General features: G+C 40.5%; 1 protein-coding gene and 2 long non-coding RNA genes across 5 annotated transcripts; 1 reads left to right on the top strand and 2 right to left on the bottom strand.

Moving 5' to 3' along the window:
* Positions 1–6,213: 6,213 nt before the first annotated feature.
* LOC103713450 (transcription factor RAX1-like) lies at positions 6,214–8,199 on the bottom strand. Its single transcript, XM_008800385.4, has 3 exons — positions 7,682–8,199; positions 7,111–7,240; positions 6,214–7,014 (listed from the first exon to the last, which is right to left on the bottom strand). Exons 1-3 carry the CDS (start codon positions 7,815–7,817, stop codon positions 6,423–6,425), a joined length of 858 nt encoding a protein of 285 aa, XP_008798607.2. The 5' UTR covers positions 7,818–8,199; the 3' UTR covers positions 6,214–6,422.
* A 2,112-nt stretch (positions 8,200–10,311) lies between these two features.
* Positions 10,312–20,042, top strand: LOC108511526. Of its 3 annotated transcripts, none has more exons than XR_005513061.1 (5): positions 10,312–10,842; positions 10,939–11,038; positions 16,590–16,693; positions 16,845–19,864; positions 19,956–20,042. It is a non-coding gene; the product is annotated as an uncharacterized LOC108511526 (long non-coding RNA). The 3 variants fall into 3 exon arrangements; XR_001879809.3 differs by having other exon boundaries at positions 10,344–10,842; positions 16,845–16,927; positions 19,956–20,036; XR_005513060.1 differs by having other exon boundaries at positions 10,347–10,842; positions 16,845–20,036.
* On the bottom strand, positions 11,697–12,791 carry LOC120111639. The gene is made up of 2 exons (XR_005513059.1): positions 12,477–12,791; positions 11,697–12,030 (listed from the first exon to the last, which is right to left on the bottom strand). It is a non-coding gene; the product is annotated as an uncharacterized LOC120111639 (long non-coding RNA).
* Positions 20,043–21,253: the final 1,211 nt, after the last annotated feature.

Here is a 21,253-nt window from a genome sequence, read left to right as displayed (position 1 = left end):
AATCTTGGGTCTGCTTGCTCGTGTCCATGGGAGACCCAAGTAACTTTCTCGCCATCCCATATCTTTTTTTTCATAAAAGAGACGAGGAAGGGGACCATTATATCTCTTTTCCTTTACCCTCTTTTGGAGGGAGGAGAGGTCCACCCAGTATACCGGGATGCACCACCAAAAACTAGCAACTCCAGACGAAGGGTAAGATCAGCCAATTCAGTCTTTTTCCTTCTATGTTTCCCGAGTAAAATCAATCAATTCAATGTCACTATGCCGTATCAAAGGCCTTCCGTGACGACATAATGGGCTTTTAAAAGGACAGCCATCATATCATCGCAATGGCCTTCGTACGATAGTAGTAGCAGCTGTAATTTGGCCATTTTACTATTCATTGAATACATAATACCTCTATTTTTAAATCTCATTCCATCTGGAAAAATGTAAAACGAATATTAAATCATTCAAATAAGCAGTGATCGGTCAAATAATACTATAGCTTATGCCATGGTGAATGATGGTTGTATATTTATTCTCAAATAAATTGGTAGAATGATTAAGTGGACATCTTGGAGGAGCAAAATGATCATCATTTCTTTTCAAACACAAAGGATAAAAGAAAACATAATAATAGAAGGCACTACGTTTGTTTGACAGCCATATGTAACAGTTTAAGTTTTTTTAAAGGACAATAATTTCCTTTTAAGATGGTAACGTGTATTTAATCTATGTAGATTAGTGGATATTATAATATAGATCTATTTGGAATGACAGATTATGGTACTTGTGATTGGATTTGAATAGATTTCAACTCTTAACTTAGCACCTAAATAGAAAGAGTTTATAAGGATCTATGTAGGCATGTATTTAGTTATACTGATTATACAGTTTATAAATCAAAATTAATATCTTCAAGCTAGTTTTTTTTGGATGAATTTGAGGTTGTTACATTCTTTATTTGGGATATGGGCGTATTGAAACACTGCCAATAAATCTATATTTCTCTTTCTTGATTATTTCTTGTTCAAGATGTGACATTTATGCGATCGTTGCAGAGGAATCCAAGAAATTTGAAACCCAAAACTTCGGCGTCACCCAGCTTATGTGCTTATTTGTGCAAGATACCAACAGAAGTCGTGCCACCGACTTCTTCCAACTTGCACTAATTTCAATCAAATGACTACAACTTAGTAATCAGTAATCTAAAAGCATTTGACCAGGAAGGAAGGAAAAGATAAATCAAAGAGCACCCATGCCTTCCTCATGCATTCACATAAGCCGCGTTTTACTTTCCATAAGAAATCCATCCAGCGGACATGTAGGGTTCAAATAAGCCACTTCTACGCCTCAAAATCATAATCACGATGGAAAATTTTAACGACATATGATCGCAGTCCATGGTTCTTGCTTCAGGACAGATAGACATCGATCTGTATAAGCTGTGCTCCAGTCATTTGGCCGCTAAAAAAAATTAATAAATCTCACAACTGTGTCCTGATTGATAAGACCAATTGGAGTGGCTGCCATATTTTAAGTAGTTCGTGTGTAATGTGATGCGTAATGGTTGAAGAAACTCATCAGTCTTCTTGACTTTTAGCATTGCAAGTTGATAATGCCTACTGAGATTTGGACTTAGCTATTGCCCGATTATATAAGGCCTCCTTCGAGTGGTGTTGACTGTGTCTAGTCCCTAACCTTAAGCCCAAAATAATGAGACCTGGTCCAAACTTTTGGCGCAAGGACAGAATCATAACTCTGATATCCATCAGCGCCCTTCGTGGGGTCATTGATCATCATGTCTTGAAGTTGGAAGCTTCTTTTCTAAAGTTCAGCCCATAAGCTTGCTGGTGGCTTTCTGAAAAAATTAATCAGGATGTTTCCATTTAAAAAAGGAAAAAAAAAGGTAAAGTTGTTGAGAGGCTAGTAGGAGCCATTTGACGAATGAAATTTCCAAGCGAGGCATGAAGAATAAATCGCTCACAAAACGCAAAGAGTGGGGGCGGGGGGAAGTTGTACGACATTTCCCAAAAGCCTATGTAAAGTTCTGTCGTCCCTAGATGCTCAATTAGGTAACCGCGTTAACTTATTTAAATGGCTAATTGAAGGATTCCACATTAATTTTTAACTAGAAGTTGATTTAGCACTGGGGAGCAATATCACTGACCCAGCAAGTATGTCATTAAAGAATTTTTAACACTAAGATGCATAATTAAATAAATCGTTTTTGTGTAAGTTTTGCATTTATTTAAGTTGTAGATATGGACTTCCTATTTTTTCAAGTCAATTATTCTTGTGATATTACTCGCTGTCACTGAAAGTTTATTGTAGATTCAGACCCTAAAGAGAACAAATTGCAAGAGAACTTCTTAATCCTTTCAAAGTTTCACTTCGATTTAAAGTTTCCAGTCGGTAAAACAAACCCAAGCAAGGAGGGAGTGTAACAACGGTGACAAAGAGGGGAGGATCCTCGGTCAATGTTCGGCCACTGGTATTTGTTTAGTCACCTTTAATTAACAACATTTAATACGAGTTAACCTATTAAATGAATGCCAAAGCTTACAAGCTTAATCGTGGCCTCCTTGCAGATTACTTTAACCTTAGTAGACCCTATCTTGGTGGAATCTTCTAAAGATTAGAAACTTACAAGGGAAGTAGGAGATGGAGGAGGCAAGTATATTATGTTTTGGCTCCAGACCAAGGCAACTTTTCTATTATCTTGCATTCATGGTTAATCCTGCATGTAGCGATTCTTTCATGCAGGCCCCACGCAACTCATTCACAAGTTCAATGACGCTGGCCCATTACTTGTGCATTCAAGCCCTTGTGAGAGTCTGTCCTACCATGTACCTTGGATTTCATTGCTTCCTCAAATTTGAGACGCTTATTCCATTGAGGTTTTTCTTTTTCTCCTTTTTTTAATGGACCGACATTGCACTCCTACAATAAAATATTGGATGTTTGATTTGCAATGGCTGATTGGCCAATCGATCTGCTTGCTAGCTAATGTGAGTAATTGGATACTCGCTGTCCTATGGCTTTAGAAATATTGTTTCAAGCCTTCGGACAAAAGACATCACAAATTGCTTTTGAGTTCCCAAATAAAAAAACAAAAACAAAGTTTGACTGAAGTGTTCTAAGTTTGCAATTTTGAATAAAAGAGTATGGGAATGGTCCCACTCTTCGAATTGAATGTCATTGTAGTAAATTTTCCAGTATTGAGTTTTGTCTTCTGCGAGTTTAATTACAAGCCTATTTAATGTCTTTGCATCAAAGCCATTAAAATTTCCGAGTATTTGGTTTGGTTTCTTGTAAATTTCAAGACCTTCTCCTACATTTTTAATGTTAGAAGACAGTGGAGACCCAACTAGTGGACTTATCCAAAGTCCCCCAATAATTAGACATCCCAAGGTTTTGCATTTGGAACTCCCCCGATTAGAAGCCCATACTCTTATTTTAGGTGAACCACGACGAGAATGGGCGGTCATAATTCTATCCACTCCCACAAAAGTTGATTAAAATAAGACTACGCAAAGTCACTTCTTCCTTGAGATGAGATAACATCCACCATGATGACTTTCCCAGTCCAAATGCATGGATAGCACTCCTTACCTTTGCAATATGAGTTGCTCGAACCGACTCATTCGAAAGCGTTGAATGCATAATGATGAAAGACAAGGGACTGGAACTGATTGCTGAGAAGGCATCTTGTTCAGCGAGCAGCAGATTCAGCGGGCGAACTCAGGGGACAGTGCCGGCATTTCATATAGCTCTAATGTGAGTACAGCTTGCTAGATCAAAAGAAAGTAAAAGAAACTTTTTGATGCAGCCTTCACCTAACAGTACTGTGGTGCCTAAGATCAATTCCATCTTTTGTTGAGGAACTCCGTATTAAATTTTCCATTTACTCAATAGAGCTGTGGCTAATTATTTACAGAAGTCGGGGGATTCACAGAAGTCGTCACCATTCCTGCTTGCTTAACGAGGTATATATCTTGGACAGGGAAGATGAGAACAAACATGCCAAGATAAGACTTAGCTATCCCATGTCCCCCAGCCTTCGCTTAGTTGGCAGCAAAACCTGGTCCCCTCAAGGTTTCGAATACTGCCTTCGAGGCTCATCGAGTGTGCTCCAACACCGCGCACATGGCGCTCTGACGAAAACGATCGACGCTCTTCTGTCAGGAATGTCGTGCATTTTGATGGTGTCATGTGTTCTACGTGAATTGCTAATCTAGTAGTCCTGGTTTTGTGGGTCAGCTCCGTCATTCAAGGGAGAAAAAGGAGAAGAGCAGCACTGGAATAACGAAGAGAGATGGGACCCCAAGTACTACTGAAGCTAGCCCATCTAGATTTCATGGAGATGATCATGAAATACATATACCAAGTTTTAAGTTGCAGGCTGGAGAAATAAATATCCGATTTCCAAAATTTAAATGGAAAGAGTTTTAGCAGTGTAAGTTAAAGATCCTGAAATTCCTTTCCTTCCAAATTTTCTCCCACGAAATTCTAAGCTTCTTCAGAATTTAAAGAGATTAATGAGCGAGCACGACCCTTCCACTTGATCCTTTCTTTGAAGAACTTCCAAATTATCTGTAGAGTGGATGACCAGGATGTAAAGAGATGACACAGGAAAGATGTTGAAGAATAAGGCCAAGATTTCTTTCTAAGATTATCTGCAGTCAGGGTTTGAGGGATAAAATTATCTTTACTTTCTCGGGGATCATATAGCCTTCCAGATTTAAGAGAAACTTGTATCCAATTTATCCCTGAAGTCGACGAATCTGTAAAAAGATTCTACTGTGGAAACCTTATTCCTAGTTTCATCTCCTCTGAATCGAATTCTCTGCAGCTGAAGATCTAGGCAAGCTAAGAACTTCCGTCAAAATGATATTAATTTGATTTCCTGATAGAGATCTTCTGAAGGATTTACCCAGCAGTATGGAACAAACTAGGAAAGAGATCAGAAAGAGAGAAATCTCTAATCCATCTGTCCATCAAGAATCTAAAAAGTCGCACGTGCAAGGTGCCTGGATAGTAATCCTCCTACAGGCAAGTTTTGGGGCCATTGACCTTGTCCTCAATGGCTGCTTGTTAGGAGCATTGCTCAATCCAGTTGTCAAGGAGTAGAGAAAAAAACAGAAGAAGAAGAAGACCCTAAGAGACCACAAACTTTTTTTTTTTGTTTCTATATCAGGGGGCTAACTTTCTTGCTAAGCTATAATCGGCTCGTTCAAGTATGTGATTCACATGCTTAATAGCGACAGAAAATTGTAGCAGAGTGACCTCAAAGCATTAACTTTGACTTTAGAGCACAATTGACTGTGATTCACTTTGTTTGATATGCCATTTCTTGCAGGGATTTGATGCGTTATCTCTTGTGATGGTTACCACTTGGGACAGCATTTCTGAATATTCCTCAATAAGATTGTGCCATTTTGGTAGTTCCATCGTGACACAACCTTGAGGACATAGCTTTTGGCTTTGTAAAGATTAAAGGCTATTAGTAAATTACAGCTTCAGGATCCATAATTGAGCCTAAGTTGCTAAGAATATCCTATCTTAAGGCTCAGAAACGAGCGGGCAAATAACTATGATAATAATAATAGTACTCAATCATTATAATCTCACTAGTTTAATTATATTCATAAACTCAATTATCATAATCTCCTATCTAAAGTCTTTAAATGGGTCCTATGGGGGCCTAAGACGTGCTGTGGCGAACCATCGTTCTCAGATGAGAGAGTCAAAGAATGCTAAAGGCTGCTGAAGAAAAAAACGGCCAAGGGACGTGACAGGCATGGCCGAAGCTTCTTCGAAATTGATACTCTGACATCCATCTGGCTCCTGCATGAAAGAGATATTTGTATGTGTGTGTGTATCTGGAAAATTTAAAAAAAATTGATGGAATGATATTTATAAAGGAGAAAACTCTTCTGAGAAAACTCTTTCTAAAACTCACTCTCTCTCTCTCTCTCTCTCTTTCTGTATTTATTACAGACGCGCCCATCTCGTGTCTCCAGTAATAAATGCAGAAAAATATTCCCACCGATAAAGGGAACCCCGTAATTTTGTCTCTTTTTTTTTCTATCTTACAGCCTTCTATGGGTACGTTTTTTAAACCTCGATTTGCTCAGCTTTGAATGAGTCCATTCCATCGCTCATGCGAGTTCCGTGACCTCCGAGCAGGCGGAGAGCCAAAACAGCGTCGCCGACACACATCCACTATTCATTAAATGCTTTACTTACGAATAAAGTAGCAATAACTTGAAACAAACCATAAAATAACAGCAGTAACTGCTTAAAAACATCAAAGTAATTCATGTACATCAAGATAACCCAACAGCCAGGCGATGCTTGAAGCAAAAGGAGATGAAGGTGATGGATGCTGTTAATCTCGTGTCTGCCTCCCTCATGGACCTTCTTCTATGGCTTTGCTACGAGTATGTGACTTGTGGCTTGGTGTCGGATGAAGAGACCAACATGGTAGCAAGCGTAGCTGGATCGGGATAACCGTAATAGCCATCGAAGAACTCGCAAGACGATTCGAAGCCGAACTCCGCGAAGAAGGCATCATCCCCGCCAGGCCCGTTGGCCGACCAGTTGACGTAGCTGCTGCCGTTCTCCATGGTAACCGATGAGGAAGCCGTGGAGGCGTCGTCGTGCGGCGACACGGCATACTGGTTGACGCTCCCATTGAGACCGGGTGGTCCGACGAGCCCCGCCATCGGAAACGATGCGTTGTGGCCGAACATGGAGCTGGGGTCCGTAGGTGCTGATGCGGAGGCGTCTTTGTTAAAAGGAGTCAAGAATCCGTCGCAGGTGTAGGTCTCGGTTTTGATCGTCGGGGTGACGAGAGGAGGTGGTGGCGGCGATGGTGAAGGGCTGTGAGTGATGAGATTGGTATTGGCGGCGGCGGCGGAGAGGGATGCTTGGGCTGCCATCATCTTCTTCTTTAACTTGGTGTTCCAGTAGTTTTTGACATCATTATCGGTTCTTCCAGGCAGTTGGGAAGCTATAACGGACCACCTAATCCAATTCAAGAGGGGGATGACATGTATTGTTATGCAGCTATCACATAAAAACAGCTTAAAAGACGTATTAAGAAAAGCTTGGGAAATTTACCTGCTTCCTATTTTGTTGTAGAGAGTGCAAATGACGTTGTCCTCTTCCCCAGTAAAACCTCCATGTTTGATGTCCGGTCGGAGGTAATTGAGCCATCTCAAGCGACAGCTTTTGCCGCAACGTTTCAGCCCTGAAGTTAGATCGAGAAATTAGAATTGGGAACATCCAAGATGAAGAGAAAAATGTGCAGAATTCTAAAGGGAAAATAAAACATAAGTATTGGAGTGAGATGTGAGAAGTTAATAGGAGAAACTTGCCACGAGAGCCAAAATTATGAAGCGAACTAAAAAGATGAGAGCAAGACATCACCAACTTTCGTGGAAAGTTATCAAAATAAAGAAGAAAATGCTCCCATACCAACTTTCGTGGAAAGTTATCAATAAATCAAAAAAATGCTCCCATAAGAGTATGGATGGAGACATTGTTTCTGGACAACTTTTTTCCCGAAAGAAGAAGAAGAAGGAGGTCATTGAAAGCTTTTGTAAGGAAAATTTTAGCAGAAGGGCAGTTTTTCTTTTCGTAAGAAGGGGGGAAAAGAGAGGCTTAAAGGCTTGGAGAGGGAAAAGAAGACCTGCTTTCTGGGGCAAAGCAATCCAGTTGCCACCGGTCCCGTGAGTCTGGAGGTAGGACTTGAGAACCATGTCTTCCTCTGGAGACCATGGCCCTCGCTTCACATTTGCCTTGTCGCAGCACGGAGCTCTCCCCATCCCCAAGCTGATCGCCTCTGAAAGGAGAACAGAGACTGGATAGGAACAAGAGGAAAGGGAGGAGAGAGGCTGGTCTTGTGGGTAGCGCTGAAGGGCGGAGGAGAGAGAAATTGGGGAGGTCTCTCGATAGGGCCTCGATAAATAGATACTGGGGAGAAGAGTTCTGGAGAAGCTTTTTGGGAAAGGCTTGACCGCATATGACCGCCTACCAAACTGTGCACCGAAAAAAGACACCCAGAGGCCTCCTTTTATATTGCTTTGTCCGCTTTCTTGCCGGAGGAGGGAGGAAAGGAGAGAACCCGGTCAGCGTTGGAAGGACGAGATTTTGTCCGTTAAAAGCTGAGATCGGAGATTGGTGTGAGAACGAGTTCAAATTCTGGACGACGGAATTCAATGGTAAAAATATAGCAGGATAATTGGAGAAGAGGTCAATGGCGAAGGTTTGGATCATAGATTGAAATTTATTATATGTATTGTTGCTTGAATCATTACAAATTGAAATTTATGTAAAATAATTCAGTTTTGGTGAAGAGATGGGACGAGGTTTTCAATATATATATATATATATATATATAGAGAGAGAGAGAGAGAGAGAGAGAGAGAGAGAGAGATTTTGTTAAACTGGCTACTAGGTGTATTCTCAGGTTAGAAGGTATCGAACGGCCTTTGTTCTCACCAAGAAAAATTAAATTACTTGGTTGTTTGATTAGAAGATTAAGTTCAAATTTTGTTCTTATTAACTACCAAAAGGAAATCCCGTCCTCACTAATTACCAAAATGATATTATGTCATTATTGAGATGAAGAGGGTTTAAGATAATGAAAGGCCATTATATGCCCTTCATTGTAGCACTCAATCACCTTTGCGTCTCGTCTAGAAAAAAAGAAGTTATTTGCATTGGGTATATTACTCAATTATTTGTTATGAAACATTGATGGCTTGGAAGGTTGCAAACGAACCAAGCTACTCTTGATAGTTAGTTGTTGAAGCTATGCTCAACTAAAAAACGAGTTAAGCTCCAACATTGTTGGAGCATGGCTCCATCAACATGTTGAGCCTGGACAGCAACGTTGTTCAAAACAATGAGAAACCTCGACTTTGCTCAATTAGTTCAGCTCATAACTTAGTCAAGCGGAGCAATCCGATGCTCAGCTTGGCTCATTTATATCCCTATGGCTAATCTATGGAGTGAACTCATTAGAAAACAACTAAGTTCCAATGACTGCTATTGTATTTAAGTCTATTTTCAACTAAGAAAGTTTATTTCACTGATCTTGCAAACTACAATGATGACTGCCAAAAGCATTTTGCTGAAAAATGCTCATAATTTAAAGGTAACCTAATTTTGAAGAGTTTCATGTTCTAATTGCTAGACAAAAAAAGATTATCAATATTGATAACCTAAACTAAATCTTTGTCTAAAAATAATAGAAAACTTAATCAAATGCATTTTTTCTAATAAATTCAACAAGACATAAGCATGACTTAATCTGACTCAAAAATACACTTGTAGTAGATTGATTGCTTTAAAATTAAGAGAGAGGAAACATGAAAAATGGTGAAAATCTGTGCATGAACACTTAATTCACTATAAGCAATATCGTTCCAATCACTTTTACTCAAATACAATAAGTCATGGAAGGCCAGCAAAAGGACTCAACTCAAAAGCAAGATCAAGGACACATGAAGCCAATAATAACCAAGCCTTAACTACAGTAAGCTTTTCTTTTAAATAGCGGTTACAATAGTGCCACAAGGAGGGTTGTTAGTGACGGCCAGATAAAAAAGCTATTATAGAAATAATTGCTTGGTAAAGAGCGGCAAATAGTGGCTGTCTTTCTTTTCTTTCTTTTTCTTTTTTTTTTTTTTAACAATGGATAGCTCATACAATATGAATACATCAAAACAGTAAGTCTCATAGTGCTCTAAACTAGAACTGATCAAAATTCGGACCAGACCGAGCTCGGGTCGGGCTCTACAGCAGAAATTAGGCCTGATGGTTATGCCCAGGCCCGGCCCGACTGTTGGGCTTAAATTTTATTTAGGTCCGATTTTTTCTTTGTTTGGAATCTGGAAATGGGCCAGAATGGCCCGACCTGACAGGTCCGATTTTTTCTTTGTTTGGAATCTGGAAATGGGCCAGAATGGCCCGGCCCGATTTCTTTGGTCAGGCCGCTTTTCTTGCCCAGACCCAACCCATGGGCCTTTTTTTAATGCCCAAGTCTGAAAAATTTCGGACCGGGCTGGGCGGGCTGGGCGGGCCAGAAGGCCCGTGATCAGCTCTACTCTAAACAACTCTCTTTCTCCAACTTACAGAGCTCTCGAGAATCAGCCACGTATGAGGCCACTTAATTCGTAGTTCCATTAGCCTTTCTATAAATATGCTCGATCTGGAAAGCAACGTCGCCACTAACTATAGCTCGAATATTCTGAAGAAGGGGGTGACACCTATCCATGCCACTGATGCTCTTCTAGATCCAGCCGATCTCCATGGCCAAGTCAATCTTTAAATAGGACTATTCTAGCATGTAGAATATACCGTCAGCCCACGCCGCTCTCAGCTCCATCTCTAAAATAAAAATATCAAAGATTTGGCAACCGCCAGCAGCAACCATTCTAATTGCCTGTGCTACTTCTTCGGCCACCGCGAAGCATGAATGGAAAATAACTTCAAATTTGGAGACGAGACCCCTCACGCAAAAAAGTACCATCAAGATGCTACAAAAACTGGCAGATGTAGAGCCACGTATCGGATTCAAAATCCCCTGCTTTCTTTCTCTCTCTCTTCTTTCTCGGTGAACGATTCGATACTCAGCACAGCGGAGGGAGGGCGGAAAAAGAAAAGAAAGAATATGAGTGCAATCGCGGTGGGCGTTATCTGCAGAAGTACGACAAGTACGACGTCGACAAGCATCGCGCCGGCGGCGGCTCCAGCGTCTCCGGCGACGGCTCCAGCGTCTCCGGCGACGATGGCTTCTCTCGCCTCTTCGCCGCCGTCGATGCCGACATCGAAGCTGCCCTCCAGGTATTCTACTCCTCCTCCTCCTCCTCCTCCTCCTCCCCCTTCCTCCTCTTTCAAACCTGTTCTTGATCGGCAAATTGGTTCGTCTTGATGCGGTAGAAATCGGCGATGAGCGGCTGCCATGATCATCGAGATCCGGCGGACCAAAGCCCTGTTGCTCGAGGAAGTCCCAAAGTTGCGGAGATTGGCCCTTAAGAAGGTCGGTTGCGTTTCTTTCCTCTCCCTGTTCTCTCTTGCTTGTATATTTGATGATTACATTCTTTTAGCTGTTTATGAGCAACATGCTGTCTGGAAATTTAGTAAATGGTAATTTAGGATATTTAGTCCGGAAAGAAAAGAGTCGGACACAAGATGGTGAGGGTGCGGTGCTAAAAAGAATAGGATAAAACTTGTCTTCGTACGGTGGCACATGGCGCATTACCTCTGTAAATTGGTTGCTGGGAGGAGCCAATTGAGATTTTCTGTAAGTAGGCGTCATGTACATAAATATATTTTCTTGTTTTTGGCTCATGACAAGTTAAGAAGGATGCTTCGGCTTATAAGGAAGGTGTCAAGGGAATCCAGGTGGTCGTGAGTCTAGAATTACAGGCCAAAGATTAGCAGAGCAAATTCAGCAACAAGATAGGGTCAAGAGGGAATTTCAAGAAAGCATATTAGATCAGTTTTTAGAATATAATAATATATTGTGATCTTTGGTTGTAGATTGGGTGATTTCAGGTTGAATTACTGTGCAGAAGTTGCTATAGAGCTGTCACATCAGCAATTGATTATGAATAAGAGCATATTAAGTACCAAAAGAATATTTGGATTGCATAAGATAAAACTCAAAAGTATTTGATTAAAACATATTTGAAAAATTGTTAACAAAGTAAAACAATCCTTTATTTGAAAGATTTTTACATTCATCACAAAGTTCTTGTGATAACCGCCCCACTCCCAAGAGAAACGGAGGGGGGGGGGGGGGACATTACACCGTCGTGCAGGCGTTACGATGGTGGGCGGTTACAACCGCCCGCCTTTCCCAGCAATCGGAGGCTTCAAGAAGCCTCGATCGGTGGAGAATTTCATCATCCTCTTCCCTCTTCTCCACTGTCTCTCTCTCACAAACCTTCACGGTTGGCAGGATCCGGTGTTAGACCCACGCCGTCGGAGCACAGGGCTGCATCGTCGGAGTAGAAGACGAACGATCCCCTTCAAAGCAGGTAAAGCCCTTCTTCATTTATTTTTTTTTAAGATCCAGCTTAGAGATAAAAAAAAAAAAAGACGGGCGTCGGTCGGGGTGGCCGAGCAGCATCGGTCACAGGCCACGGCGGCCGCAGGCCGTCGGCCGCGAGCACCAGTTGCGGTTGCAGGCGCGGCCGGTGTCGCCGACCGGCCGGGGAGCGCCACCGGCTGTGGCTCAGGCCCTCCCCGAGTCCGATCTCCACTCCACGGGAGAAAGAAGGGGAGGAAGAAAAAAAAAAAAAAAGAATAAGAGAGATGAAGAGGGGGAGGCAGACCGCGGCTACCGAGGCTGCCATAGGCGCAGCTGGTGCCGTCGGCCCCAAGCCGACCCTCTCCCGAGCCTATTCCCCTTCACGGGAGAAGGAAGGGGGAGGAGAAGAAGAAGAAGAAGAAGAAAAAAAAAAAGGACTTACCGGTGGTTGATCCGCAGCCGCAACCGCGGGCGCCGGCCTCGGCCACGGGCCGCGGGTCGTCGGCCATGGGATGCGGGTCGCCGGCAGCGAGACGTAGATGCGGCCGTGGGCCGCCGAAGCGGCCTTGGGCATGGCCACGGGCACGACCGCGGGCACGGCCGCGGGCGCGACCGTGGGCACCGCAGGCCGGCCGCTGGGCGCCGTCGGCCGCTACCCACTCCTCCCAAGCCGCTCGAGCTCGCCCTCCTCCCTCCACGGGAGAAGAAATGAGAAGAAAGGGGGAAGGAGGAGTCGGGAGAGGAGAAGAGGAAGAAAAAAAAAAAAAGGAGAAGAAGGTTGGGGAAGGAAGAGGGAAGAAAAGAAAAAAAAAAAGAAGAAAAGAAGAAAAAGAAAAAGAAAAGAAAAGAAAAGAAAAAAAAAAAAAGAAAAAGGGAGAGACCCTTAACGGGTCCGACCTAACGGGTCTGATCCGAGTTCGGGTCCGAACCTGTTAGGCCCAAATAAAAGAAAAGAAAAATGGGTTGAGCCAAATTTGATTCAATTCGAGCCCAATCAGATTGGACTAAGTTCGGACGAACCCAAACTATAAATTGGGTTAAATCCGAACCCAATTAAGCCCAATTGAGTTGGGTTCGAACCCAATTAAGCTGAGTTAATCTCAGCAGACCCAAATTGAATATGAATCAAGCCCAATTCAAAACCAGTTTAACCAAATTGACTTTGGGCTGACCCTGACTCAAGCCTAAATGAGCCATATTGACCTTGGACCAAAATTAAACCTAATTGGACTTGAAATTGAGCCCAATAACCTAATCAAAAGACCAAATTGACCCAATAGGGCTAGATCCAATTAGGAACCGAGCCAATTCTTTAATTAAAGATCCAATTGACCTACGTGAACCCAATCTGGTTCTAAATCGAGGCCAAGGGCTCTAAATTAAGTAAATTGGACTTGAGTTCCAAGCAAGTAAATTCATATTATGATAAATTAGAAAAATCATGAAAAGAATAATGTGATCCTTATGTGATTAATTTAGGTGATCAAAGATTCATTATCCGGACGTAAGAAATTGGAAAGCAAATTGCTGTAAGTAACCTTGGCACTGATCTTAAAGTTTTTAAATTACTCTTTATTCATCATTATGAAAATGTATTGTTTACGATATATTTTCCTCAAAATTAGGATCAAGTATATGATTGCATGTGATACATGAATTTGATTAAAGAGCATCCTTCATGAATATTTGATGATGTATGAGTTATGAAATTATGATTATGTTAGACTGCATGAAAAATGATATTTGAGGTATGTTTATACATTTTAAATTATATAATGCCATTTATCATTTTCAAACCTATTTATGATGATTATGATTTATGAAAGAAAAAGAATATGATTTATGAACTCTCAGATAGCTATGACCACCTCTAGAAATAGAGGCCAGTCGACACCCTGGATCTAGCATCCAAAGAATAACAGGCCCTCTGCCAACGGGTTAAAGTTGGTAACGAATAACAGAATTAGTCGACTAAGATTAACAGGCCCTGTCACGGGATTATAGTGACCATAGCAGCACATCCGTCTGAGAGTATGTTTTATAAAGTATGGATAAATGGCAATATTTCTATATGACTTGCATTATCATGATTATGAACTTTTATGGATGGAACATGCATTGCTTTATGACCTGATTTGTGTATATCATCTATAAAATGTTTTATTTTACTACAACTGTTGGTCTTTTTTTTAATCACTGCATTGGCATAATTGTACTTGATCCAATAAGATAGTACCTGGTTACTTACTGAGCTGTGTAGCTCATACCTTTTTATCTACTTTTTTTTTCCTACAGATGATTAAGACCACTAGGAGCAGGGAGCTTGATGTTATTCAGGGTTGGGGTAATTGAAAATGTTATGTAATAATCAGATTTTAGAAGCTCTGTATTGTTCCAACTTCATGAACAATGTTATGATATTAATAAATGAAACTATTTATTTTCATTACGAAATTTTAAGTGGCTTCGTGTTATTGTGTGCATAAGATTGCAATAGCACGGCCGTGTCATGATCCGGATTTGGGGCGTGACAGTTCTAGTTGCGTTTTTTTTTTTTTCATCTTAAGGAAGATCGGCAGCATTCTAGCTTATTTTGCCTAGGGCTTAGTTGTTGCAGTTTTGGAAAAGGGACCTGGGTTAAGAAAAGTTATCCAGATGCATTTTCAGTGAATCCAGTAAGCCATTTGCTCTAGGTCCACTTACTCAACTCATTTCATGGAAGATCGGAGAAAGAAACATTAGATTCTGTCTACGAATATGACAATAAGCAAAACTGAGCTGAGAAAAAAAAAGATAGGCAATGAATAGCTGAGAGTGGATCCACAACCTACATAGACTGAGTTTCAGGGGTCAGTTTGGTTCCTTTCAGATTGATTGTTAATATTTATTTATTCTAAGTTTTCTATTTGCGATCCTGAGTGTGAAAAAACTCTTGTTAATGTTTCTTAAATTTTGGTGAGCCCCTTCACCACATGCAACTTTCTTAAAGTTGTTTAGGAGGCAAATTATTTAGTCTTCTTCTTCTTCTTTAATATTGATTAGATAAAAACTCAACTTTGCTTCTCATAATAGGTACAAGGAACATAATCAGCTGCATTAAATTGAATGCTGTGAAATTTTCTATTTCTAGTAAACTGTATTGAAGTAACGTGCTGTTGGTTATTTTTTAACAATCAGATTACAACAAATTCTAGGTGTCACGCCATGAATATGAGCTTCATAGAATTTTCTCTCACTTTCTTTTTTTTTCTTGTTTTGCAGTTCACTTTTCCCTTTGGAAATTGGAAGTGTTTGAATATTAAATGTATCCAAATCTAGAACATGTTTTAGGTACTCTCCTTAATGTGCAATCTTGCTTGACAATAACTGTTTATTCTTGACCTATATAACGATAATTTGAAGTCCCTACATACATGGGCTTGATAAAATATCAACATGTTCATGATACAATTTTCTTTTGACTATGACATAGGTGACACTTTGCCAAATCAGTTTCTCCATATCATTATTGATAGGCGATACGATGGTTCTGAAGATACGTGATCATGGTCTGCCAAACCGGTTGTTCGGCCGGTTTGGCCCGGTACAGACCGGTCCGGCCTGGAACCGGTATCCGGACATCGTGGATACCGGTTCCAGCTGTCCGGGTACTGGTTCCAGCTATTTTCGAGTTGGTACCAACCGATACCTATATGTATCGGCTGCGTACTGGTCTCGCATCGGCCCGTACCTGTACGAACCGACCGGTTCGCACAGGTACCATTTTTTTTACCACAGCGCGCGCAATGTGGTGTGAAAGCGTGTGACCCGAAGGCAAAGTGCCCCACGCGGGCGCAGGGCCGCACGCCCGTGCGTGGTTCCCCCCGCGCGTGGCACAGTTTCACAGCGCGCGGGTGCGATTCCCAGCGTTGAGAATCGCCCTGCACGCGATTCCCCCGTTGCGTGCCCGCGCGGGCACGGGCCAGCTCATCCGCGTGGGGCAGCGCATCCGCGCGAGTCATAAACAGCTCTGGCGTGTCCGCTCGGGCGCGGACGTGAGCACGCTGCCCTGCGCGGGTCATAAACAGCTTTGTCGCGGACGTGAAGCAAAAAAAAAAAAATCTGTGCGCGTCTGTGAAACAAAAAAATAAAACAAAACAAAGACCGGTTTGTACCGGACCGGTTTTGGTACGAGCCGGTCTCAAACCGATCCGGTAGACGACCGGTACACCTACCGGTACCGGTTCAGCGTACCTTGTACGCGATATTTTTGAAACACCATATTGGTGCCCCGCCACGTAAACGGCCGGTTGGCTGCGCCGAGCCGAGCGCACGTGCAAGATCACCAGCCCACTTCCCCTTCCCCCAAAGCCCGACTTGGGCTTTATGGGATGGGATTTCCATTTAAGCAAGATGACTTAATTTCACATATCCAATGTAGGAATAAAAAAAGGAAGTATTTTAAAGCATTTCAACCAACCAAAATTTAGGGGATAAGGTTGGTTTTATTTTATTTAAAATTTAAATCTTTTCAAATTAGAAAACTCCAGAAATAATTTGGTTCTTGCATTATCAGATAGATTCAATCAATTTCAGATGGGAGTATGACTGCAACCAAACAAACTGGAAGTTGGACAGTTTCAGCTTGTTGAACAGAAACCAGATTTGACTCGATTTCAGGTAGCTGCTTCTCGACTCACTAAAGATACACGCATCTAAAATTTATATATGATGTCTAGAAAGTTGGATGTTGGAGGACATGCAACTGCAACTCGATTTTACAAGTTTAGAGAACTATTTTTCATTATCAGATATATTTGATCAATTCCAGATGGAGTATGACTGCAACCAAACAAACCAGAAGTTGAACAGCTTCAGCTTGTTGAACAGAAATCAGATTTGACTTGATTTCAGGTAGCCACTTCTCGACTCATTCAAGATACATGCATCTAAAATTTATATATGATGTCTAGAAAGATGGATGTTGGGGGTCAAGCGCCTGCAACTGGATTTTACATGGTTAAAGGACTATTTTTCATGACTCCATTCAGTTTCCAGGTAGAATCTTTATGCTTATATTTCATTTCTTTTTCTAAGTCGGGAAGTTTTTCAAAGGTGCAACTTTGCAAGATAATTTGTTGGTAGCCTCCAATGTGAAGCATAGCGGAACAGTTACCCTCATTAGACTATCTTAAGTAGCATATATGGCTGGTTAATAGCCAGGATAAAGAGGTAATATTAAATAGGATCATTAACTTCTTATGGTAAATTTGCCTCTAGGCAGATCTCAGCCATTATAGGACTATGATCAGGTCAGAAAATACTTCTGTTGAAAATTGAAACAAGCTCCAGGAAAATATAGAGTGTCATACAAGATTAGGTATAATAGTACTTTTAACTAGGAATATATTGCTAAAGAGTAATGCCATTTCACTACGATTTAATGTAACAAGTACCTTGTTCATCTAACTTGATTTTTTTTATATTATTTTTTCATAGGTGACTGTACACATGCTGCATAAATTATCAAACAAGAAAAAGGCAATACATGCATCGCGATGATACTTATGATCAAAAACCTTGTTCCTACTTGGATATGTCATCATAAACTAACCAATTATTTTTCTTTAAGCAAGTAGGTTGAACAAAAGAAAGTCTCAGATGTTTGTCATAAAGATGTCATTCATCATTTTGATGGCAATAAACCCTCCAAACTAGATCATTATTTGTTGCAGCAATCAAGGAATTCCAGGAATAAGTCATTGATCTGAAGGCATTAGCATTCTTTTGTCACTCTTGCACTGCAAAAAAAGGAGGTGCAAAGGAGATTAAAAATTTTCTGTTAGCATCAGTAGCTTTTACATAATGAACAAAATTGTCAGGAATTGTTTTTAAATTTTAACTATGTATCTGGTGATAAAGATTAGTTTTTTAGTTTTTATCATGATGTGAATTATAACTTGGCAGGAAAAATGGCATGAACTAGTAGAAATCCATGCCTAGAAAATTTAAGATAGGAGGACTGGTAATCTTGTTGGATGCCTTATAGTATCCTTGGTTCCATTTCAGAGAGATGAGATTAAAATCATATGCTTGTAGTAGAAGATATCCTTTCTGAGAAAAATGGACAGGAGGGAATACATCAGATAGGAAAGAAGGGGTAATAGAGGAGGAGAGAATGAAAAAGAATGTAGAATAATTAGGAAAATAACAATGTGAAAGAGGGTACAAGTAAAACAAGAAAGATGGAAGATGAGAGTATCAAATCTTGGTTCTTGGTAAACAAGCAGAGACTTGAGTCATGTCCAAGCTTCTATTCATTTCTTTAACCAAGTAATTTTCAAGCTTGGCTTGTTAAAAGCTGACTTAAAAAAATTAGCTTGTTTTTAGGTCTTTTACTAATCTAACTAGCATGAATCACCTACTGAGCCAAGCTTGATCTGTTCAGAAATTGCTTGGTTCACTTGAGAACACAATGGCTATTTGGAACTTTTTGGATGGGTAATAAATTAGTAATTCTGGGGTATCTCTTGTGCTCCTCTTTCAAAGTTGCAAGGGTTGCTTGTAACTTGCATGCAAAATCTAAGGAGTGGAAAATAACATCAACAGCTTTGTTAGAATTAAACTATTGGCCATCATTGTACACATTCTAGGATTGAGGGCATGCAACCATCATTCTCAGAGCTCAATGGGCATTATGCAATTTATGGACAAATGCTTCTGCCCTTTCATAAGGGCAGGCATCTCGCCTTCTATATGACAAGATTTGTCATACTCAAGCTTTTTGCTTAATTAATTTAATGAGCAGAATCCTTACTGTTGATCAATGAAGAATCGAGGCTTTAAAGGTCGTGATATTCACATTCCTTGGAAGATTGATTAGAAGGCATGAGCTGCTAGTTTTTTCATGTTCATAGGGTAAAGTTATTTGGATATTTTGGCTAGTTACTTGGTTGCTAGACAGCTCCTTAGTGGAAAGATGGATTGGTTATTTGCCTCTGTTAGCTTGTGGTATTTTGGGGTTTATAGGAACTATTTTTTTCCTGAATAGAAGAATATAGTTATCCTTGAAAGAGTAACGGACTCTCTGTTTTCTGTGGTGTTGCATGATACTGGATGCATTCGAGTTTTTACCTCGGCCACCTTCCAGTGCTGGCTTAGAGAAATTCATCAACTGAGTTTTGCATTTTGTGCTTCTCTCTCTCTCTCTCTCCCCTTCCTTTTGATCACATTGACAATAATGCTTAGCCATAGTTACATTTATTATTATCTTTACAGTCTCATATCAGATGGGTGAGGAGACATTTGAAGTGGATTCTAGAGGCTCGGGTTTGGTAGCAAATGAATGACAAATTATATGGACGGGTCATTTTGCACCTCCCTTTTGGCAGTTTCTAGAATGTCAGTAGTTCATTATCCAGTTTCATGAATCTCGAGACCCTTAGCTTCTCATTTCAAAATTTTGGTCAAACATCTGTTTTTCTTTGTTATAATTTGTTTGGATTTTCTAGTGGCGAAGATTAAATTGTCCCTTAAAGAGAGCATTGGACTGTTAAAGCAGTTTTGAATATTTTCGGTTAAAATATTATATATCTCTTGAAATTAAATTGATAAAACCTAATTTGTCCCTTAAACATCACATTTTAGAAGAATAATTTAATTTTTGATTTGGGCCATTTAAGAATAACCGACCGAGAAGATATGATAGAAAATTGACTTAAGCATGGATTGTAGTCCAAATTTCAGACCTTGCTTGGCTAGTAGATTATCAAAGAATGTTCTATTGAGGTGCCATCATTGTTCAAGATCCCAGGCCTGTCTTCTTCCATGATGGCTGACGAAATAAAACATGTATGCGATAAGCTTGCTAGGAAATATTCATGTTTCTGTGGATTATATGGCTCTGAATGAGGTTAATTATTCATCCCTAAATTTGTTGCAGATGGAAGATTTGAAATTGAGTACTTTCAGCATACTGAAGAATCAAATCAGTCTGGGCAAGAGTATGAGATGTGCAAATTGGAATAGGCAAGTCCTGGACCACAATCCTGACTTTATAATTGACATACTGAACTGTGTTTACATAATTTATTTTTCATGGCATATTCAGCCTTCAAAAAAACACTAGAGATTTAAAGTGTTATTTGGAAAATTAGTGTGCCATGTGTTTTTAACGGCCCTCTGATATTACTAAGTCTTATGGGCGAATATGTCCGGACAGTCATCTGATGGGACCATATCAGATAGGTCTGGCAAAATGGACTCACCAGCCTGTTTTACAATGATATTGGCGGTACTGGAATTGGTATTATTGTTAACTATCTTGGCATCGACTGATCCGTCAATAGAAGGACCATTGCCTATGCCACTGTTTAATACTGGTGTGTGTTTGGCTATGTGATCTGAGTAGTGTGTAAGCATGAAGTGTGGCAATGGCACGCCACTTGTTTTAGTTAATAATTATGGATCAGATTGCGTCCATCTTTTGCAGACTTAAGGAGTGGCAGAGTGAGGATGTTCACATGGGCTGGTACATCTTCTCCTATATGGGTTTGATAGCACAACTCTCTGATCCTGTGGGTGCCCATATCTGGTGAAAACAGAAAATGTGGCAATTACACTGTATTGAGGGAAGGAGGAGGGGGGACTAGGATTTGATTTTGAAAGTTGCTAGCTTATTAAAGTATAAATCAGAAGAGATTTCTATCACCTCCATACACACCTATGTACCTTTTATTTTTGTTCAAGGAAAGGTAAGGAGTCTCTAGTTGGTCTTTTCTTACATATTTTATTGCAAATGACTGTGAAATCCAGACTAAAAATTCTTATGAACTACCAGCTGCACATATTGATCTGCATCATTTACATATCTTGCTGGAGTTCATTCCCCCAAGATTCTTCTTGTAGTTACCTCAGTCAGATAGGATGTTGGCAGGCACAATGGGTATGGTAGGTGGGTGGGGATAATTTTGTCAACATGCAGACAATTAAGAGGGTGGAACAGAACTGGAACCCTTTTCTACCTAGAGGTGTCGGACCTTCTGGAAAAACCACTGTTTAAATTTGTTGTCTTCTCACTTGGACTGTGGTTAGATGTATACAGACAAATTACAATTTGTGGAACTCCAAGGAGTTTGCTTTAAATGCGGCATAAATGAAAGTGTAATGAGAAAACATAATCTATGGCTCATGGTTGTGACTTATGCTATATATTATTGCAGGGTTGCAGAGGTTGATCAG

This window comes from Phoenix dactylifera, chromosome 8, assembly GCF_009389715.1.
Source record: "Phoenix dactylifera cultivar Barhee BC4 chromosome 8, palm_55x_up_171113_PBpolish2nd_filt_p, whole genome shotgun sequence".
In the NCBI taxonomy this organism is placed as follows: Eukaryota; Viridiplantae; Streptophyta; class Magnoliopsida; order Arecales; family Arecaceae; genus Phoenix; species Phoenix dactylifera.
This window is presented reverse-complemented; position numbering and strand designations above follow the sequence as displayed.

What these genes read in the sequence shown, in the direction of transcription:
- LOC103713450 (XM_008800385.4), bottom strand. Translation starts at nt 7,817, where the DNA reads ATGGGGAGAGCTCCGTGCTGCGACAAGGCAAATGTGAAGCGAGGGCCA. An exon ending in TGCTTTGCCCCAGAAAGCAG is followed by an intron (nt 7,241 to 7,681) that starts GTCTTCTTTTCC and finishes ATCTAACTTCAG; the next exon opens with GGCTGAAACGTTGCGGCAAA. An exon ending in TACAACAAAATAGGAAGCAG is followed by an intron (nt 7,015 to 7,110) that starts GTAAATTTCCCA and finishes GAATTGGATTAG; the next exon opens with GTGGTCCGTTATAGCTTCCC.